This window comes from Lampetra planeri, chromosome 68 (assembly GCF_965212315.1).
Source record: "Lampetra planeri chromosome 68, kcLamPlan1.2.h2, whole genome shotgun sequence".
Lineage (NCBI taxonomy): Eukaryota > Metazoa > Chordata > Hyperoartia > Petromyzontiformes > Petromyzontidae > Lampetra > Lampetra planeri.
In genome coordinates, this window is record NC_136173.1 from 1,451,401 (window position 1) to 1,473,127 (window position 21,727).

The window sequence follows — 21,727 nt, forward strand, 5'->3', positions numbered from 1 at the left end:
TTACAAGGGGACAACGCACACACAACACGCACACGAATAAGACTTTCAAAAAGTTATCTTTGTGTTTCAAAAAGGGTTGCCATTTCAAGGTGGTGCGTTCAATATCAACTGATCGTGCAAAGCAGTTGCTGCCGTCGAGTTACATGACTAAGAAATGTTTGAGTCATTTATTTTCGTTATTTGCATAATCTTGCCGATGAATCTATTGACGTATACTTTTGCCTTTGCATATTAGAGTGTCATATGTTTGTTTAGAATTAAAATTGCTTAACACCAAGTGTTCGAGTGCTTATTTCCCAGTCCATGCAAAACTGTCTTATTCATAAGAACTGTAACCTGCGATGAGATATGAATTTGGAGACCTAACATAACATAAACACACTAAGATAATCAATAAATGTTTAATCAAAGATAATCGGTTATCCTGAGTGATACAACTCTGGATAACGAAGATACGCCTAATTATCATAACTGCACACATTAACATAATCGCAAGCTTTTGCATATGTAGAGGTGTAATTGTGTAGATGTATGGGCACGGATGGGTAACAAACACAAGGGGCGTGGTTAGGGCCGTACACAGAGGAGGTGCTCACACCGACGTCCGCACCTGCATCCCCCACGGGCCCCTCCCGGGGGCCGAGTGCTATAAAAGGTGGTGAGCCGGAGGGCTCGAGGTTGAGTGTTAGCTTTAACCAGCGAAGAGTGAAGACCAGCTAGAATAGGCCCCGGAGCTCCCCTGGCTCGCTGTCCTTGTCAGGGCCGACCAGGGCAAGCCGGTGGCGTGGCCCCGAGAGCCCAGACTGACGTTCTTATAAGAGCCGGTCTGGAGACTCAGGGTGCCGGGATCCCAGCTTGACCAGGGCTGGGATAGGTAGCCTCCCCTAGCTCCGTAGTGGAGGACTCGGGCGTAGGTTAGCGGGGTTAGACGTTGTGTCTCCCTGTTAGACGAGTGAAGGGGACGATACCCCTTCAAATGCTGTGTGTACCCGTTTCTGTACACAAGTTGGTATTAATAAATAAGTGTGCCTCCGACCCCATCGTCCAAGCCTCTTGCAACTTACTACACATACATTAATACGATTATATCAGTAATTATCATAATTTATGCATATAATTACATACATTAACATAATTCATGCGAATTACGCATTTTTTAAAATTTCATAATCCGGCATATACAACATAATGGGTGGCTCGCCGGGATCTCTCGCAGACAGTGTTTTGTATGGATGAAGGAACGAATCACTACGTGTTAACCAGAGTATTGTGATCCCACATTGCCGGCCATGGCCTCCACAACGTCGGAGGCCATGGCCGGCCAATAAAAATCCACTCCGAGGTGCAACAGCTGTCTATGCACAGCCCACACAACCCCGCCCCGCATGGCGGTAGGGACAACAACAGCGTAACGGCGCAATCCTCTGTCCCTATACATGTGTAGTGGGTTCGAATTAGGTGCACACACACGCAGCTTGGAGGCAACACTATTTATTAAACGGTAAGTAACATAACGCTGTACATGAGGTGGTGACCACCTTCCTCAACTCACTAACACTCTGGAACGCGACACAGACTGGACCAGGCAGGCAACGGCCTGCCTGGCCCAGGACCACGACTCGGGACTTGACGACCGATGATGTCTTCACTTCGGAGTACAGTACAACAGCCCCGCTCTGCGTTCACACCACGCTTATATCTGGTTTGGCGTGGCTGGCTCCGCCCCTGCGTGGCTGGCTCTCTTCAGGCCACGCCTCCCTTCCCAGGACACGCCTCACTTCCCCCACCTCTGGGAAGGTCTGGATCCCTCCAGCACGTGACCCCCCAGGCACCCCCTTGGGGCCCCCAGCCCTCGTACAGGCCGACACAGTAGTGACCATTCTATGTCACTACACATGAGCAATCCTCCCCGCAGCATAAACTAATTAACATCCCGTGGAGCCATACCATCTGCGGTCTTCTTGACACGCTGGCGCAACTTAAGGAGGGACGCGTCCTCTGCCTGCCGGCGTCCCCGTACAACTTTGGGTCCAGACCCAAAGATGCATTTTTAGTAAATCTAAATTTGATATCGGTCGGACATCTCTGTTGAGCCACCATTCGGCAAAATCCTTAACCCCTGAGTCCGGCCAAAAAGGATCACCAGCCCACAGGGGATTATTGTGTCTGTCCGTCCGTCGTGCATCCAAAAAGGGGAGGGGTGGGACTGGGTGGAGAGGGGAGGGTGGGGACGGGCTGGGTGGGGAGGGGCTGGTCATAACCTACTCACGCCAGCTCACAATTGGCCATATTTGCGGAATACACCACGCTGCCATTGACCCTGGCCATTGACCGAGCAACCCAACGTTCCTACCAGTTCCCTCCGCAGGAATGTGTTGAGGTTCTGCAGCTGCATTAATGGTGACACCTGGAGTGAGTGAGCTCATGCATACACGTGGTATAATCAAGTCTACTTTGTACATGCCGGCTGCTGAGTGCGAGTGAGTTCATGTATTTCTGTAGTATCAGTCGAATGCTTTGGTGGGTGATAGTTTAACTACATTGGTTAAAATATGAAAGTGCTTGCTATCCATTAAGATACGAAGCAGGGCAATATACACACTGTTGTTATTGTTGTTGTGCGCAGACAAGTATCATGCACATGAATCAAGTTATAATGCCATACCAGTGCTTAAATAATACACAAAGGGGAAATTGAAAAGAACCTGTGGTTTGTTTAACAAGTAGGATTTGTATTCCTCTTTAGATGACTTCGGAGCATTGGTGGTGATGGAAGCAAACGGTCCTGCATATCAGATAATTAAATCCAACAAAGTGAAACTACAAACATACCTCCAAGCGAAGTACTCAGACGCACTTGACCATTCGCTTCAAGCAGATATAGTGGATGATCAAGAATACAGGTCCCTTAAAAGTGAGACTAACCCTGTTGAAAGAACACGGGGCCTGTTTGACCTGGTGCTCGGCAAGGGAAACGGAGTCTGCATGAAGTTTTTGCAGGCTGTGCTGGTGGTGATGAGAATCGTGATACCTCTTTTGGATCAGTGGATATCAGAGAATGAACAGCACATAAAGGAGATTGGCATCGACCTGAACAGGGGCGGGAACACAGCCATCCCTGGAGCAGCATCATCCCCCACTCCACACATTTCTGGAGCAGATTCCCGTGAGTTATGCCTCTTTTCAGCCCTACTGTTTCCATGTCTTACGTGTCTTTCGGTAATGGCTTTGAACTGGGATTCATTGGGATGTGATATTTGCAAACTGCACCACTACCACACGTGAGTATCGACATCATTAAGTCGATATTAACATGCCACCAGGACACGTACATGGGCTCAGAAATTTGGACAAAAAGTCTGGTGGGTCGTGTAGATTTGCGAAATTACCAGAAATCCACTCTTCCCCAGATATTTTGCTGTCGAATTCCTGCCTATGATAGAGTCCAGGCTGAAGACATTTTTTTACTTTGTCTGACGGACTGCTTCTTTATATGAATTAAGATGCAGTTGCACATATTCACCATATAAACCCATATTGTATTGCATTGTAAGATGAGAGGCTTGCAAGAGATGGGAGTCTAAACCACACGACACATCTGGCCGGTTACTTGTTATTCTCTCATATGTGTGGCATTTCACAGAGCATTTGCATTTCCTTCCACCTACAAACCTTATTTACATGAAAGAACTGGTAAAAATTCCAGTCCAGGACCCTCATAAAATAAATGTTTACTCAATTAAATGTCGCTAAAAATATGGCAATTATCTTGACAGTGTTGTGTAGTTGTATATGTGCATCTGTAACTAAATTACTGCAAACTATTGCACCTTTATTCACAAATGCCATATTTTCAGTAAGTGCCCTTTCGCACAACAGATTGATTGACTCATAGTTGGACATCAAAATTTACAATACGGGGCTTTGGAAAATCACCACATAATGTTAACACAGTTATTTTTCGGTTTTGAATTGACATTTGTGTAGCTTACTTCTGCTAGAGCCTGATGTCAAACAACGTCTTCAAAAATCAAAGTAAATGTACACTAATTAAAGTTAAAACTTAAATGGTCAAATTCCCCTGTGTCAAAGTGCAGTGGATATTGTTATTGTGAAATGTATGTGCACATGATGAAGCCTTATCTCAGTAGAGATCACTGCCATTATTAGTATTAAGTTCAAAAACACCAGTTTGGGAAGTTCGTAAAGGTTAAAATGTAAAAATATATGCTTTCACAATGTCATCCAAGCTGGTCCCAGCAGTGTCCCCATGCCACGTGATGAAGGCTGGAGGAGAGGCTCCCGCACCCCTGCATCTGTGGAAACCCGAGCAGAGCTCTTACAGCGCTGTGGTGCAACTCAAGCCGTCCCTGAGGGAAGAAAGGGGGGAAATGCTGCAGAATAGCAGGAGTCAGGAGGTGTACAGGGAAAAACAGCCCCAACGCAAGTGAAAGATAACCAAGAAACAACATTCCGCAACATGCTAACCAATAAACAAAAAAACATTGTAGGAGTAGTCGGCAGTACATTTTATGCGCACATGATGCCATGATAAATGATGACGGGCAAGCAGAAGAGGAGCATAGAGCAAGCGTATCCACAGGGTGGCTCGGACAGTCAACTCTGAAGGGTAGAAGTCAACATGATCATGGGACTATTCCCATTCAGGGAATACGGAATACGTTTGTGTAATGCATCGTAATGCTGCACGTGTTGACACTCTTTTTACAGGTACAACAAAGAATCCAAGTACTTGGAAGAAATTTGTCAAAAGAAAAAAAAAATCCGAAGGTACAGTGATTGTTACATTTGCATATACAGCAATCCCTCGCGGACTCGCCTACTGCGGATTCATGTATACACGGTTCACTATTTTTATACCAATGTAACAACCGTGGTCTGAAAATTTGAGTCTCCACGGGTAAGCACGGGTCCACAACACGCACTTACAAATTTGGTAGGGCAGCGATTCTCCTCTGTGCCCATTCCGATGATGTGTACACTTGCCCATTCATATGTCATTGGTGTCCCAGAAGACGAGGGGGGGGACATGATCTTTTTAACCACCCATTCCCCCATCATCTCATTGTCATCATCATCGTTCATATTAAAGGTATGTAAAGTTAATGTAATGTTTATTTGTATTATGTTGTGTAATATACTACATTTTATTCGGTGTTTAGTTAATATGCAACTTGGCTATGACGAGTCTGACCGTGGCCGTGGTTCCCCCACCCCCTATTTCCCATAAACCCTGTACGTTACCAACCATGGATTTGCCTACTGCGGCCTTTTCCAGGTTTTCCAGGAACCTAACCTCTCTAGTTGGTGAGGGATTGCCGTACATATATATGTAGAAAACGACGGACACACTTCCTCACACAATAATCAGTGATGTACGTGGTCAACAAACTCAATGTGCTTATCATTTGTTTTTAATTTAAACCGATTCTTCTGCTATAGGTATAAATTTCGATTTAAAGCTTTCGTGACTGCAGGGATTCATCTTCTTGGTTCTTTCGGTAAAGTCACGTAGAAGGGAAGTAATAAAATAATAAAAATAAAACATAATAAAACAATTCTCACGACGTTTCGGCCACAACGCAAGCAGCCGTCCTCAGGCGAAGAATGAGAACATTATCAAGCTAGGAGCTTATATAGGTGTAGCGAGGAGGAGCGCCTTAACAAAAGAATGTGCATATGAAGAGGAATTTAGCATACCAATGGACAATGCGTATAGGTATGTTTAATATTGTTCCATGTGTTTTATTTCGATTAACCAGATGATAACTACACAGAATCGTTATTGAAGCTGACGTCATTAACACGAGATTACAACGCACGACCTGGAGAAGCTGCAGTGTTTTTGCTGGAGAGGTTGGTGAAGCCGATTCTGGTTCTTTACTACCACGATTTAATGGCGAGAGGCAAAAAGCACGAGGAGATGATGGAGAGAGCTGAGAGAGAAGGGATGACTTACAAGAAGCTCTTTGATCTCATTGGTCCAATGGGGAAGAAAACACACCCCCGATTGGTTGTTGTAGTTGGGACTCCAGGCAGCGGTAAAACCATGTTGAGCAAATTCATTGTGCACAGCCTGCTGTTAGGTCGGAGGGTGTTTGCACGACGATTCAAGCACATTGTCCTCATAGCATTCAGGCAGTTAAATAATCTTGGAGAGACATCACTTGCAGAGATGTTTTCTCTTCTGCACTCGTGCTTGGGAGAGAGGGCTGATGAGGTATTCGCAAACCAAGAGAGAGCCCTCTTCGTGATGGATGGGTTGGATGAGTTTGGAAAGCGCCTTGACTATGCCACGGCATGCACTGATCCACATGAGACCACAACCATAGAAGCCATCATCGCTAGTTTAGTGATTGGAAACCTCTTGCCTAAAGCGTCTGTCTTGATGACGACCAGACCCATTACAATGGAGCAGCTGAGTGAAGCGAATGTTGATCGAGCTGTTGAAATCACCGGGTTTTCTCAAGAAGATAAAATAGAATTCTTCAACAAATTTTACAAAGACAAGAGTCTCACAGAAGGAGCACTCAAGCTATTGCAGCAAAGTGAAACGGTGAATATATTGTGCCATAACCCCTCATTCTGTCAGATAACAGCCATTACACTGATGGAACATTTACAAAAGCATCCAAACTCTGACATTAGTCTAAAATCAACGACTGACCTTTTCACACAGTACCTGTGTGGGCTCATAGAACACCATGGACGTAGCAGGAGTGACGCCAAGGAAGTCGTATCGGCTCTTGCTAACATGGCTTTGAAGGGGGTTCAACAAAACGTCCAGATGTTCAGCGAAAGAGATCTAGAAGAGTTTGGTGTTAGTTCTTCTGAACTAGGCAGTACATTCCTCAACAAAGTGTTCACATGTGAGGGAATTAGAAAAGGGAGTTGTTATTCGTTTTCACACTTGACAATACAGGAATTCTTCGCAGCCATAGCTATGCATCTGTCACATCCTACCCGGTCAGTGAGTGACATCATCAAGGCGATTGAAGACAGCAAAGATGGGAGGTTTGATGTGTTTCAGAGGTTTCTTTGTGGGCTGGCATCAAATGCTCCCTGGAAGATCTTTGAGGGTATCCTGGATCCTCCATCTGGGAATTCTCCAAAAGAGATCGTTGAGTGGCTCAAGCACAGAGTGGATACTCAGAATACAAACAAACACAGGCTCATTAGTCTCCTGCACTCCCTGCACGAGCTGCAGGATCACAAGGCCGTGAGTGATATTACTCGACCCATGACCGAGATAGACCTGTCATACACAAAGCTGTCCCTGCAAGACTGCGCTGTCCTCTCCTGGATCCTGCAGCATCGAGAGGAACCTATTGAGAAACTCAACCTGCAGAGCTGCGGCATTGGCACTGAGGAAATGAAGAGACTCCAGCCTGCACTGCAGAAATGTAAAGAGCTATGGTAAGAGTCGCATACCTAAAGTTCACTACTTCACAAATGATGCATGTGTAAGTGAGAGAGAGAAAACTGTATACAGCATAAGCTATCTTATCTGGCACTTAACCATCTGTAATGCTCTATTAACCGGCATCTGTCATAGACAGCAATACAAATCTTCCTTCACATATCTGGAAAAATTCCAACAGCCATCAGGCATCTTGCCGTGTGCTTATCATATATATTGTTTACCGAAGATTCAGGGCACTACCAATTGGTGGCGCTAGCCAGAGTCTGTACATACAGTACTGTATACTGTATTCTAAACGGATACACTACTCTACAATCAACTTAGAGTGCTCTACAATTGAGTAGTGAATACCTCTGTACAATAGTTTATTATTTCTTATACTATAGTTAAAATGTAGGCTTAGTTTTTTCTTGGAAAGTTTATGTGCTTGGAAAATGTGTTGAACCATAAGTATGACTCTCAGGTAACCGCCGCGGTGGCGAAATGTCATCTCCCTCGCCTGGTATGCGGGAGGTCGTGGGTTTGATCCTGACCCTGATGCCTGTATATTTGGTGTGTGCATCTTCTGCCTGTGGCCCATTCCCCAACCTCTTCATCTTTCCCATTGGTTCCCATTTATCTATTATGTTACCCTCAGGTGCTCCATGCAATATGTCTAGAAATCCCGTTCTTTTCCCTTAAACTTATAACGAAGGTGCTCCATCGCAGCCACAGTAGATAATGATATACACTGAGGGAAAAAAGTATTTGATCCCCTGCTGATTGTGTACGTTTGCCCACTGACAAAGAAATGATCAGTCTATAATTTTAATGGTAGGTATATTTGAACAGTGAGAGACAGAATAATAACAAAACAATCCAGAAAAACGAATGTCAAAAATGTAAAAAATGTATTGGCATTTTAATGAGGGAAATAAGTATGTGACCCCCCTGCATAACATGACTTAGTACTTGGTGGCAAAACCCTTGTTGGCAATCACAGAGATCAGATGTTTCTTGTAGTTGGCCACCAGGTTTGCACACATCTCAGGTGGGATTTTGTCCCACTCCTCTTTGCAGAGCTTCTCCAAGTCATTAAGGTTTCGAGGCTGACGTTTGGCAACTCGAACCTTCAGCTCCCTCCACAGATTTTCTATGGGATTAAGGTCTGGAGACTGGCTAGGCCAATCCAGCACCTTAATGTGCTTCTTCTTGAGCCACTCTTTTGTTGCCTTGGCCGTGTGTTTTGGGTCATTGTCATGCTGGAATACCCTTCCACAACCCATTTTCAATGCCCTGGCTGAGGGAAGGAGGTTCTCATCCAAGATTTGACGGTACATGGCCCCGTCCATCGTCCCTTTGATGCAGTGAAGTTGTCCTGTCCCCTTAGCAGAAAAACACCCCCAACGCATAATGTTTCCACCTCCATGTTTGACGCTGGGGATGGTGTTCTTGGCGTCATAGGCGGCATTCCTCCTCCTCCAAACACGGCGAGTTGAGTTGATGCCAAAGAGCTCCATTTTTGCCTCATCTGACCACAACACTTTCACCCAGTTGTCCTCTGAATCATTCAGATGTTCATTGGCAAACTTCAGACGGGCATGTATATGTGCTTTCTTGAGCAGGGGAACCTTGCGGGCGCTGCAGGATTTCAGTCCTTCACGGCGTAGTGTGTTACTAACTGTTTTCTTGGTAACTATGGTCCCAGCTGCCTTGAGATCATTGAGAAGATCCTTCCGTGTAGTTTTGGGCTGATTCCTCACCGTTTTCATGATCATTGCAACTCCACGAGGTGAGATCTTGCATGGAGCCCCAGGCCGAGGGAGATTGACAGTTCTTTTGTGTTTCTTCCATTTGCGAATAATCGCACCAACTGTTGTCACCTTCTCACCAAGCTGCTTGGCGATGGTCTTGTAGCCCATTCCAGCCTTGTGCAGGTCTACAATCTTGTCCCTGACATCCTTGGAAAGCTCTTTGGTCTTGGCCATGGTGGAGAGTTTAGAATCTGATTGATTGATTTCTTCTATGAGCAGGTGTCTTTTATACAGGTAACAAGCTGAGATTAGGAGCACTCCCTTTAAGAGTGTGCTCCTAATTTCAGCTCGTTACCTGTAAGAAAGACACCTGGGAGCCAGAAATCTTTCTGATTGAGAGGGGGTCAAATACTTATTTCCCTTATTAAATTGTAAATCAATTAATAACATTTTTGACATGCGTTTTTCTGGATTTTGTTGTTGTTATTCTGTCTCTCACTGTTCAAATAAACCTACCATTAAAAGTATAGACTGATCATTTCTTTGTCAGTGGGCAAACGCACAAAATCAGCAGGGGATCAAATACTTTTTTCCCTCACTGTATTTCAGGGTCTCCCAGAAGGGGGTTCGTGGTCCTTTCAATTGCCTAAGATACTTTTCCTCACCATTATGTTGAAGGCTTGGAGTAACGTGTTCTGGTGCTTGGATACCCCTGTGGGTTTCAAGCCCCATAGGGATGAATCTACTGAGAGCCTAACATGTGTGTCATATATAGAATTAAAGTACTAGGCAATGTCCTCCTAGAATTCGGTGATATCTGGGCACAGCCAGAAGGCATGTGCAGTGGTCCCCCGTGGGCACCTCAGGCTATCTGGGGTAGAATAAGAAAATGTTGCCTTCTCGTTAGTCAGGTAAGTTCCATGCATACGAGTAATCTGAGGCCAGCTACCGGGGCTCAGCTGGGTCATGACATGCGATGGGATGTCATGACCCATCAGCGTTTCCCAAAAATGTTTAAATTTTTATATGAATCGTTACTCGCAAGATTTGAGATGATATGCATCTGCTCGTTTATACGTCTCCTTTCCTCCCAATAATGAGTCTATTATGGGGCCTGTCTTGGGGTGAAGCAGAGAAAGCTGCTAAATACCGTCCAGCATGGTGTGGGCTTGTTGCGGCCTTATGCCCCATAGGGTGCGAAGGGGAGTAAGTATGGAGTGGGTATTGATAGCAACGTATTTCTTTTTGGTATTGGCATCCCTGAATGAGTAAATTGTCTCATCTTAAATCAGTAAGTCCCCTTTCTTGTCAATGATAGCCATTATTTATGTCGGCCTTTTACTACCTTTGCTCTCTATTTTAAGGGATGGATATCCCCATATAGAGGGTTGTGGAAAAAAGGGAGAATCGGGATCTGCCTGTCTCTGTAAATTCCCAGAGTGTAAGAGACCGTCCATAGTGGTTTAAGGCCCCATGGTCTATCTTTAGTAGGGGCTAAAGTAATCCCTGCGAGAGTCCAGTGACTGACGGAACTTTTTTTTACCATTTCGTCCATTACCCCCTAATTTCTGAGTTCATCTGGTGTTTAATATTGAGGAGGGCAACTGATCAGTGATATTTAAGGAAATCGGGGAGGGCCAAGCCCCCCTCCTTCTTGGTGAGTGAAAGTGAGTGAAAGTCAATTCTCGCTATCTTGTGGTTCCATATGAATGAAGCAAAACGTGAATGGACAAAAAAAACGTTAGGAATGTGGGTAAAGAGCAGTCGTAGGTGGTATAGGAGGAAGGATAACAATTTTCATCAAGTGGGCTCGATTAGAAAGGGAGAGAGGTATGTCTTCCAGACCTCAGGTGATGTTGTGGGGGCCGTTGGCCCCCGGGGTCCCTCCCGCCTGCATCCCCTATTCCGTTTACGTTACCCCACCTCCCTATTCCCCGCTACGGTTTCGCCGGCATTCGAACGCGACGCCCCTACTGTTACAGCCTCGCGCCGCGCTCCGACGCTACGAGCATACGTGCGCACAGCATCATCAATCAAACGCCACACTCCCCCTCTTTACACCACTACGTACAGCTCTCGCACACTGCGAGCGTGTGCCCGTCTATAGCCCTGTGCGGCACTCGCCTCCACGTCGAATAACCACGTTACCAATGCGCATCCGTATCCGACACGTAACGAACGTATGCGCACTCACGCACACAGCTCTCCGCGGCACTCACTCACCACTGAATACTCGCGTTATGATCGCGCACCTGTATCACACACGGAGTGAACACACGCGACACCCACTCTCGCACCGCTCTGCGCAGTGCTCCCCCGAGGCGAGCCGCAGCACTACAGAACCACTGTGTACACACGCTCACCCACGCGCTCAGCTCCGCGCAGCGCTCACTCACGTGGCGAACCACTGTGTACACCCGCGTACCCACACGCTCACACTGCTCGACAAGATCACGCGAGGCCACGCTTCGCTATTAATGATTTATTATCTGCTACCTGGTAATTGATGTTAAATCAGTGAGTCGACGAGGCTGGCCTGTTCCACTAAACCTGTACCTATTCCCTATCTATCGGCTATTATCCTACTTCACCTCCCCACTCACCGTCAAGTGTCCACGGCGGTCCGCTGATCCTTGTGCTAACAGCGTACCTCGGTGCGTCGCTCGGACGTCCGGGTCGCTGGCTGGAGCTGCTGCTGGTCCTCTGGCGCTGGAGACAAGAGCGCGATTTCCCCTTTGCGCTCCCTATTTATCCTCCCTACCTCAAAGGGATGCGGCTCTGAACAATAGGCTCGCGACCCTCTGGCATGCGCACGGCAGTTCCGGGCGCTTTTGATATGCTAATTAATGCTCAACCTGTGCGGCGCAAATTCCAATCAATCCCTTTCTCACGCAGGCCCCCCCATTATTGCAGTTCATGCGGCGGCGTCCGTCACAAAGGCTCGCCGTGGGAATCTGTGCACAGGCTCCCCGCGCGCCTCCCCTCTCCCGATCTATTCATACCTTCAGCTCAATCATTTACCCTCCCCAACAATTGTGCCTGCGCGCTCAAGCGCAACTATCCCAACCTTCCGCGACTATGCGCAAGAGCCCCTGCGGTCCTGCTACTCATGCTGTCCCGTCCTTCCCCTGCTGGCCTCGTCGACGCATGGGGGGGGGGGGGTGTGTGTGGGGGATGCATTTCAACCGTGGTGGCCGAATGCCCCTCGCCGCGGCCACACCATATTACGGCCGGTCGAAGCGCCACGGTGCAACGTAGCATTGGGGGAGGTCATCCAATTCCCTGATCGCCGGAAACCGTGAGAGTTAATCCCGATAAGGGTTTCTCGGATAAAAACCGGTCGATCAGGTGTCCTCCCCTTCCCGCTCTATGGGGGGGGGGGGATGCGTGCGGGTATGTTCATGTGAGGTGAGGGGGACGTGGGGTCGGCTCCGTCGCTTGGTGGTGGCGAGGCCGCAGATGGGGCGCCTGCTGAACGGCTTCGTGGTGGGGGCATCACATAGCCCCCCGAGGTGCCAGTCCCCATCCCGGGTTGACTGGAGCACATTGCTTGGGCCGCGCCCACGAGGAAACGTTGTGGGGTCCGGGGGATCCGTCCGGACCTGGTGGCTGTCTCGGGGCGGGTGGCTCCGTCCTCTGTAGCTCCTGCGGCGGCCTCCTCCTCCACTCCAGCGGCTCTCCCCGTCCTCCGGCACCTGTGGGCTGGGGCACAAACTCAGCAGCGGAAGGGTTTAGGGGCCGTCGTCCGCGTTGTCTCCTGACTGGATCGGGGCGTCTCGGGGGCCCGGCGAGGCCCATGTAGGGTGCGAGGCCCCCCAACACGAGGGGTGCGGGTACTCCGGGATTTCGGGGGCCTTCGGGTGACGGGGTTCTCTCTCGCCGGGGCCGCTTTCCATGGTTTTAAGCGGCGGACGTTGACCACCGTCTCTCGATCCCTCTCCCCGCCATAAATTAGTACCGTCCAGGGGGAGATCTGTCGCACCACGGTCCAGGGTCCCCGCCAGTAGGTCGTCAGTTTCCCCACCTGCCCGGCCCCGACGCGAGGGGTGTGTAGCCACACCTTAGCGCCTGTCAGGAATAAGGGGGGTTCCATGCGGGGTCGGGTGCCCTGTTCCTGCCGCCGATGCGCGGCTTCCCCTTGCGGGTATGCTCGGCCTCGGGCTTCTCGCAGGGTCTCCAACAGGTGTTCCACGGGGCGGCTTCCCTCCTCCGGCTGGGGGAAAAGGGACGCCGAATAGCAGATCTGCGGGTAAACGAGACTCACGGCCGAACATCATTAAAAACGGGGTTTGTCCCGTCGACGTGTGTACGGTGGTGGCGTAGGCGAAAAGGGCGTAGGGGAGGTGTTCGTCCCAATCCCGTTGATTTGCGGCCGCCATACGTTTGAGTTTCCCCGCTAGGGTCTGATTCATGCGCTCTACCATACCGTTCGCTTGGGGGTGGTACGCTGTGGTTCGGTCCTTCTGGATTCCGAATTCTCGGCACAGTGCCTGGAACAGCTCGGCCTCGAACTCGCTACCCTGGTCGGTGAGGACTCGTTCTGGGATCCCGTGCTTCAGTACGTAATGTTCCACAAATGCCCGGGCCACCACCAAGGCCGTTTTATCAGGGATGGCCACTGTCACGGGGTAGTGGGTGAAATACTCTACTGCGACCAGGATATACCGGTTGCCTCGATGGGATCGCGGGAATGGCCCCTGTAGGTCGATCCCGACCAGCTGATTCGTGCGGCTGACGCGGAACGGCCTTAGGGGTACCTGGTATCGTGCCGGTTTCTGCCCGCACTGCTGACAGGCGCGGCAGCCCTGTACCCAGGCCGCCACGTCTTGTGCCAATTTGGGCCAGAGATATTGACGACGCAGGGTCTCTCGAGTGCGTCGTTCCCAATCGTGGCCCCCGAGTGGGTGGTCATGCACCAGCCGTAGCAGCTGGGGTCGCACCTGGGCAGGAACACAGATACACCCCGGCTGGCCGGCCTCGGTTAACTCCCATACCACTCCGTTCTGCACACACAACCGGGCATACAAACCGCTCCAGGGTCCTGGTAGGGCGCTTTTTTCCTCCCGCAGTGCCGCCTCCACTGCCGCCAGATCCGGATCTCGCTGCTGGGTCTGTCTCAGCTGCTCGTTGTTTAGGCCCGGGAAGGCGCAGCCGACGTCCTCCTGGATCGTCCAATCGGGTCCCGAGCCGCGGGTCCCGGGCTTGCCGGGCGGTCGACGGGATCCTTGGTGCCACCTGTGAGGGTCTCTGTGGCGCACACTGCACTCTCTCTCGCTGGGGGAAGGTCAGTGGCCGCGGCCTCTCGGGGGTCTGTTGCCTGCCGGCAGCGTCCCCCCGTGAAACACGGGCAGGCCTCCTCCGCCCTTGTCTCGGCGTACACCGTGGGCCGCCTCGACAAGGCGTCCGCGTTTGCATGCGTCCGGCCAGCCCGATACTCGATTTGCAGGTTGTACTCCTGCAACTGCGCCAACCACCGGGCCATCTGCCCCCGTGGCTCCTTGAATGTAAGAAGGAACTGCAGAGCATAATGGTCAGTGCGTACGCGACATCTCCTGCCGTACAAATACGGCCGGAACTGTTTGCATGCGAAAATCACGGCGTACAACTCTTGGCGGGTCACGCAATAGTTCAGCTCGGCCCCACTCAAGGTCCGGCTGGCGTACGCGATGACTCGTTCCGTCCCATCCTGTACCTGTGACAACACCGCGCCCAGCCCGCTGCTGCAGGCGTCGGTGTCCAAAATAAAATCGGTGGTAAAATCTGGGAAAGCGAGGGTGGGGGCGTGGGTGAGGTGGTCTTTGAGAGTGGTGAAGGCCGTCTGGCAGGCCCCCGTCCACTGATAGGGGTGCTTAGGGGAGGTGAGTTGGGTGAGGGGGCGTGCAATCTCGCTGAATCCCTTTACAAATCGACGATAATAGGTGGCGTGCCCCAAAAATGATCTGATCTCCGTCAGATTCCTTGGCCGTAGCCACTCCACTACGGCGCGTACCTTCTCCGGATCGGTGCGCACGCCTGCCTCGCTGACGCGATGCCCGAGGTACCCCACCTCGCGTTGTGCGATGTAACACTTACGTGGCTTGAGCTTGAGATGAGCCGCTCGCAGTCGCTGGAACACCTCTCGTAGCCTGGACCAATGCTCAGACAAAGATCTACTGAACACGATCACATCGTCCAAGTAAATCAGGAACTGTTCCCATTGCAAGCCCCACATCACCAACTCCATCAGCCGCTGGAACGTCGCGGGCGCATTGGTGAGTCCGAACGGGAGTACTCGAAACTCGAATAGCCCCATCGGGGTGGCGAATGCGGTTTTCGGCCGATCCTCCTCCGCCATCTCCACCTGCCAGTACCCGGACGCGAGAACGAGGGTGGAAAAATATCGCGCTCCGGCGAGGCTGTCGAAGGTGTCGTCGATGCGGGGTATGGGGAAGGCATCGCCGAGCGTGACTGCATTCAGTTTACGGTAATCGACGCAGAACCGGGTTGACCCATCCTTTTTCGTTACTAGTACCACTGGGGCTGACCAGGGGCTCGCCGAGGGCTGAATTATGTTATCGCGAAGCATGTCCCCAACTGCCTCTTTGATTTGGGCGCGTTCGGGTGCGCCCACTCGGTACGCAGGGAGTTTAATGGGTCGGGCTGCACCGGTGTCAATTTGGTGCTTAACAAGGTCGGTCCGACCCATGTCCGAGTCGTGTTCACTGAACACGTCGGCATACTCCCGCAGTAACTCGCGCAGCCGATCGGCCTCTCCCTTAGGTAAATCCGCCCATGGCACATGTAACGCGTCGAGCAGGGGGACGACCTCGGCTCGGGGAGTCGGGCCGACTCGCCAGGCCAGGTCCTGGTCACCCTCCGAACGACCGGGGTCCTCAGCCCAGAGTGCGAACACCGATTCGTCAGAGTGGCGTGCGTGCAGGGGGTGTACAGTGGCGATCGGGGTGCGCCGTCGCAGTATCGCTGGGGTATTGTGCGGGTTAAACATCCGCATAAACAATCGGTCCCCATCTGCGTTTACCAACGTGGCAGATCCCACGACCCCATACCGTTTTGCCAACTCCGGGTGAGGAGTTAGCATTACCTCTCCTGATGGTCGGAGTGCGGGGTCGGTGGGGGATGTTGCCACCGGCACCAGCATCTCGGTGAGCGGCCCGATGGTGACTGCCGTCGCCAGGATAGCGGCCACAGGTGCGAAGCGGGGGAGCGTTGGTTCTCATCCCAGGAATGGAATCCGCTCGCCGTTGCTCTCCATGGTGGCGCATCGCTGGCGGGGTTGCACGTTGAGTCCCAGTTTTTCTAAGAGGTCGGTACCTGCAATACACTCGTGACACAACGCACTCGACACGTAGAACTCCTGGGTGCACACCTGGCTGCCTATGTGGACCTCTAGGGTGGTTCTCCCCAGCAACCCCATTCCGGCTCTGCTCGCCGTGTGCAGCGCGCGGTCCGGGGCCTGCAGGTGACGCACGTCGACCCCGATCGCGCTACAGTGCGCTGCGCTCACGAGCGAGGCCACCGCCCCCGTGTCCAGCAGGATTCGGGTACGCACTCTGTTTACCTCCCCTTCCACCAGCGACGTGGCCCCCGTGATCCCCGCCACCAGCTCCCGTAGCCAGTCGCCATGAGTCACCGTTTCCGTTGGCATTGTTGCTGGAACCTGTGTGGAGATCACTCGCTCGCCATTATTCTCACAGCTTGTTTGTGTCGGGGCTACGTCGATTTGACCCCCCAGTGGTCCCCTCTCTAGGGGGGCCTTAGTGTTTGACCTTAGCTCTTGTCTAGCTCGGGCGACCTGAGGACAGTCCCTCCTGAGATGCCCTCGCCGATCGCACACATAACACGCCCGGGGAGGGGTGGCGGCTCCGTAGTGGGCTCTCTGCCCACTCCCTCCTCCCCCAGTGCGCTGCTGCTCATACTTTAGCCCCTACTATCTTTAGTAGGGGCTAAAGTAATCCCTGCGAGAGTCCAGTGACTGACGGAACTTTTTTTTATCATTTCTTCCATTACCCCCTAATTTCTGAGTTCATCTGGTGTTTAATATTGAGGAGGGCAACTGATCAGTGATATTTAAGAAAATCGGGGAGGGCCAAGCCCCCCTCCTTCTTGGTGAGTGAAAGTGAGTGAAAGTCAATTCTCGCTATCTTGTGGTTCCATATGAATGAAGCAAAACGTGAATGGACAAAAAAAACGTTAGGAATGTGGGTAAAGAGCAGTCGTAGGTGGTATAGGAGGAAGGATAACAATTTTCATCAAGTGGGCTCGATTAGAAAGGGAGAGAGGTATGTCTTCTAGACCTCAGGTGATGTTGTGGGGGCCGTTGGCCCCCGGGGTCCCTCCCGCCTGCATCCCCTATTCCGTTTACGTTACCCCACCTCCCTATTCCCCGCTACGGTTTCGCCGGCATTCGAACGCGACGCCCCTACTGTTACAGCCTCGCGCCGCGCTCCCAAGCTGCGAGCATACGTGCGCACAGCATCATCAATCAAACGCCACACTCCCCCTCTTTACACCACTACGTACAGCTCTCGCACACTGCGAGCGTGTGCCCGTCTATAGCCCTGTGCGGCACTCGCCTCCACGTCGAATAACCACGTTACCAATGCGCATCCGTATCCGACACGTAACGAACGTATGCGCACTCACCCACACAGCTCTCCACGGCACTCACTCACCACTGAATACTCGCGTTATGATCGCGCACCTGTATCACACACGGAGTGAACACACGCGACACCCACTCTCGCACCGCTCTGCGCAGCGCTCCCCCGAGGCGAGCCGCAGCACTACAGAACCACTGTGTACACACGCTCACCCACGCGCTCAGCTCCGCGCAGCGCTCACTCACGTGGCGAACCACTGTGTACACCCGCGTACCCACACGCTCACACTGCTCGACAAGATCACGCGAGGCCACGCTTCGCTATTAATGATTTATTATCTGCTACCTGGTAATTGATGTTAAATCAGTGAGTCGATGAGGCTGGCCTGTTCCACTAAACCTGTACCTATTCCCTATCTATCGGCTATTATCCTACTTCACCTCCCCACTCACCGTCAAGTGTCCACGGCGGTCCGCTGATCCTTGTGCTAACAGCGTACCTCGGTGCGTCGCTCGGACGTCCGGGTCGCTGGCTGGAGCTGCTGCTGGTCCTCTGGCGCTGGAGACAAGAGCGCGATTTCCCCTTTGCGCTCCCTATTTATCCTCCCTACCTCAAAGGGATGCGGCTCTGAACAATAGGCTCGCGACCCTCTGGCACGCGCACGGCGGTTCCGGGCGCTTTTGATATGCTAATTAATGCTCAACCTGCGCGGCGCAAATTCCAATCAATCCCTTTCTCACGCAGGCCCCCCCATTATTGCAGTTCATGCGGCGGCGTCCGTCACAAAGGCTTGCCGTGGGAATCTGTGCACAGGCTCCCCGCGCGCCTCCCCTCTCCCGATCTATTCATACCTTCAGCTCAATCATTTACCCTCCCCAACAATTGTGCCTGCGCGCAAGAGCCCCTGCGGTCCTGCTACTCATGCTGTCCCGTCCTTCCCCTGCTGGCCTCGTCGACGCATGGGGGGGGGGGTGTGTGTGGGGGATGCGTTTCAACCGTGGTGGCCGAATGCCCCTCGCCGCGGCCACACCATATTAAGGCCGGTCGCAGCGCCGCGGTGCAACGTAGCGTCGGGGGAGGTCATCCAATTCCCTGATCGCCGGAAACCGTGAGAGTTAATCCCGATAAGGGTTTCTCGGATAAAAACCGGTCGATCAGGTGTCCTCCCCTTCCCGCTCTATGGGGGGGGGGATGCGTGCGGGTGTGTTCATGTGAGGTGAGTTGAGGGGGACGTGGGGTCGGCTCCGTCTCTTGGTGGTGGCGAGGCCGCAGATGGGGCGCCTGCTGAACGGCTTCGTGGTGGCGGCATCACAATGTCACTGTCTCTTGAAGCAGGGTTGGGGCATTTCTCTGGAAGAGATATGCGAGTGAGGAAGCTATTGTAACCCATACTCTTTGGTTTTTTCGGTAAAGTCACGTAGGTAGAAAAATAAAAAAATAAATCACGACGTTTCGATCGCAACACAAGCAATTGTCATCAGGTGGTAAGATACAGCAGTAGAACTGCTGAACAGGAAAAGCTGCTGCAACAAGAGGTTATATATATAGGTTTGAGGTGGGTGTCACCCAAGGGTAAGTAGACGGGGTCAGAGATGGAAAGGAGTCCTGTCGCCGTACGCACACACAACAGCTGTGTTAAAGGGAGAGATTGGCACGTTAATGTAAACGAGTATAATGGGAAATGAGCCCCGTCGTTGCACACGAGCAACGTCGCTGCATGCACAGCAGCTGCATTAAAGTGAGAGATTGGCATGTTAACATAAACGAGTTTAATGGGAAGATATTGTAACCCCTGAGGTATTTAATTTGTTCGGGCACCATCTGAGTGATGAAAGTCCTTCCGGGGGTTTAAATAAGACAGGGGAGAGGGACATTAGCTCAAATCTTGTTGAATTTAACTCATAGCCTGAGGCTTATCCGTATTCTGTGATCAGAGATAAGACAGTACGGATATAGGTCATTTGCTATATTAATGTAACTAAGATGTCATCAGCATATAGATTAATTTTTTTCTTGCTTGCCCCCTTGCATACTCCCTTCACATTCTCGTTGCTTCTAAAGAGAGATGAGAGGGGGACATCCTTGCCTGGTGCCTCTGACTAGAGGAAAGCCTGGAGATAGTAGTCCGTTGGTTATTACTGTAGCAGATGGGTTGGCGTAATGGATCTTGCATTTGTTCGTCAAGTGTTAAAGGGTATGCAATGCATTTATCTCTGGTAGCGATATTTATCATAATTACCCAGGTCCTGATATTATCTGCCAAGTTAATTTTAACAAAGCCTTGTTGTATATGTAGTGACTGTGATTGTCACTGTGTGGTGCCGGGCTTACGAAGCCACGGCGGATAATGTGTTGGCAGTATGTGTAGCCCGCTTACTGGGCGTAGACCCAGCCCTGGCGGGGCTTGGGTGAGCGCTGGTCAGCGCGGAGGCACCACGTACAGTGTGCGGTGCGGGCTCCCGGTGAGGGAGGGAGAGGGAGTGTCAGCCATCCAGGGTTACGTTGGGGCATAATACGCTGGTTTACCTGCCGACACGTGACCAGATGAGATTGGAGAGGGGCCACCGGTGGACGAGGGCCAGTGGGCGGTCACGTGGTATAAAAGAGCTCTCGGCAAGCCTTCGGGAAAGAGCTCGAGAGATCTAGAAGGTGGGCGGGGCGAGGGGTGGAACCAGCCCCAGCCCAGGCCGATATAATGGGAGCTCCGTGAGGGGCTCGGGGGTTCTTCGTGTTGCTGGTGATGAAGATCCACGTTGGGTAAAAGAAGCCTCTAGCCACGTGGTCCGGGACACAGCTTGTGGTCTAGGCCGGGATAGGGAACCATGTCTAATTCTGCCTTAGCGTGGCTAGATGAGCATTCAACACCCAAGTGTAGGTTGTGTTATGTTATGTTGATTTATTGAATAAATAGTGTTGCTCCCAAGACAACGCCTGCGACTCACTACATATATATTAGGTCTTGAAAATTAATAGAAATGTAATTTTACTGAATTATGCAAACGCATGTAAGTATGCTAATTATGCATATATGCTAATTAGGTTCTTCCTAATGTCTCGGGGTATTATCAATCGTGATCATAAAATGAAGGTGTAAATGTATGACGTTATGCAAGTGCAGTAATTATGCTAATTAGGTTCGGCTTCATTGTCTAGGGTTGTATTCTCAATTGTATTATAATAATACAATGATTCTCGATTTAACTTTTACTGATTATGTGTTAGTGTTTTATGTCAGGTCTCAGAATTCAGATCTCACCGCAGGATACAGTTCTTATAATTAAAATTATTACGCATGAACTTAGGAAGGGACACTCAGACTCTTCTGTGTTAAGAAACTTTAATATTGAAAAACAAAACACTCTAATATGCTAACACTTATGCTAGGAATTGTCAACATAGTACTCCTGGAGATGTCCTACTCATTGATTAACCCTCCATGGTTACATTTGTTAAACTGGGTAACAAAACAATCGGTTAATTCCTCAGAGTAAAGCGATCATACACGGTGATAGGAAAAAGTGACAATATTCATACAATATTCAATTAATGTGACACTATTCATAGGAACAGTAGTAAAGAAACATGTGCCCAAGGCAAAAGTAGTTTTCAATGAATTCATTGGTAAGTTAAGATTTAAAGCTTTCGTGACTGCAGGGATTCATCTTGTTTATTTCGGTAAAGTCACGTAGAAGGGAAATAATAAAATAATAATAATAAAACATAATAAAATAATTATCACGACGTTTCGGCCACAACGCAAGCAGCCATCCTTAGGTGAAGAACAAGTCTGTCGGAAAGACGCTGTCTTTTAGCGTCGATGGATTCATTGGTAAAGCTATGCAATTAACACACCGAATGACTAAAATACTTCGAAACGACCATATTCATGCAGCTCAATGGACCGAACAAAGACGCTGTCTTTCCGACAGACTTGTTCTTTGCCTGAGGAC

At 50.5% G+C, this 21,727-nt stretch overlaps 1 protein-coding gene across 12 annotated transcripts in view; it reads left to right on the plus strand.

Moving 5' to 3' along the window:
* LOC144737355 (NACHT, LRR and PYD domains-containing protein 3-like) overlaps nt 1-21,727 on the plus strand; it is a 126,414-nt gene that overhangs the window by 39,926 nt on the left and 64,761 nt on the right. For all 12 annotated transcript variants that reach the window (XM_078620014.1, XM_078620019.1, XM_078620018.1 and 9 more), the window contains 3 exons: nt 2,747-3,166; nt 4,732-4,791; nt 5,784-7,437. In XM_078620014.1, coding sequence (XP_078476140.1) covers nt 2,747-3,166; nt 4,732-4,791; nt 5,784-7,437 — 2,134 coding nt within the window. The remainder of the gene's footprint in view (nt 1-2,746; nt 3,167-4,731; nt 4,792-5,783; nt 7,438-21,727) is intronic.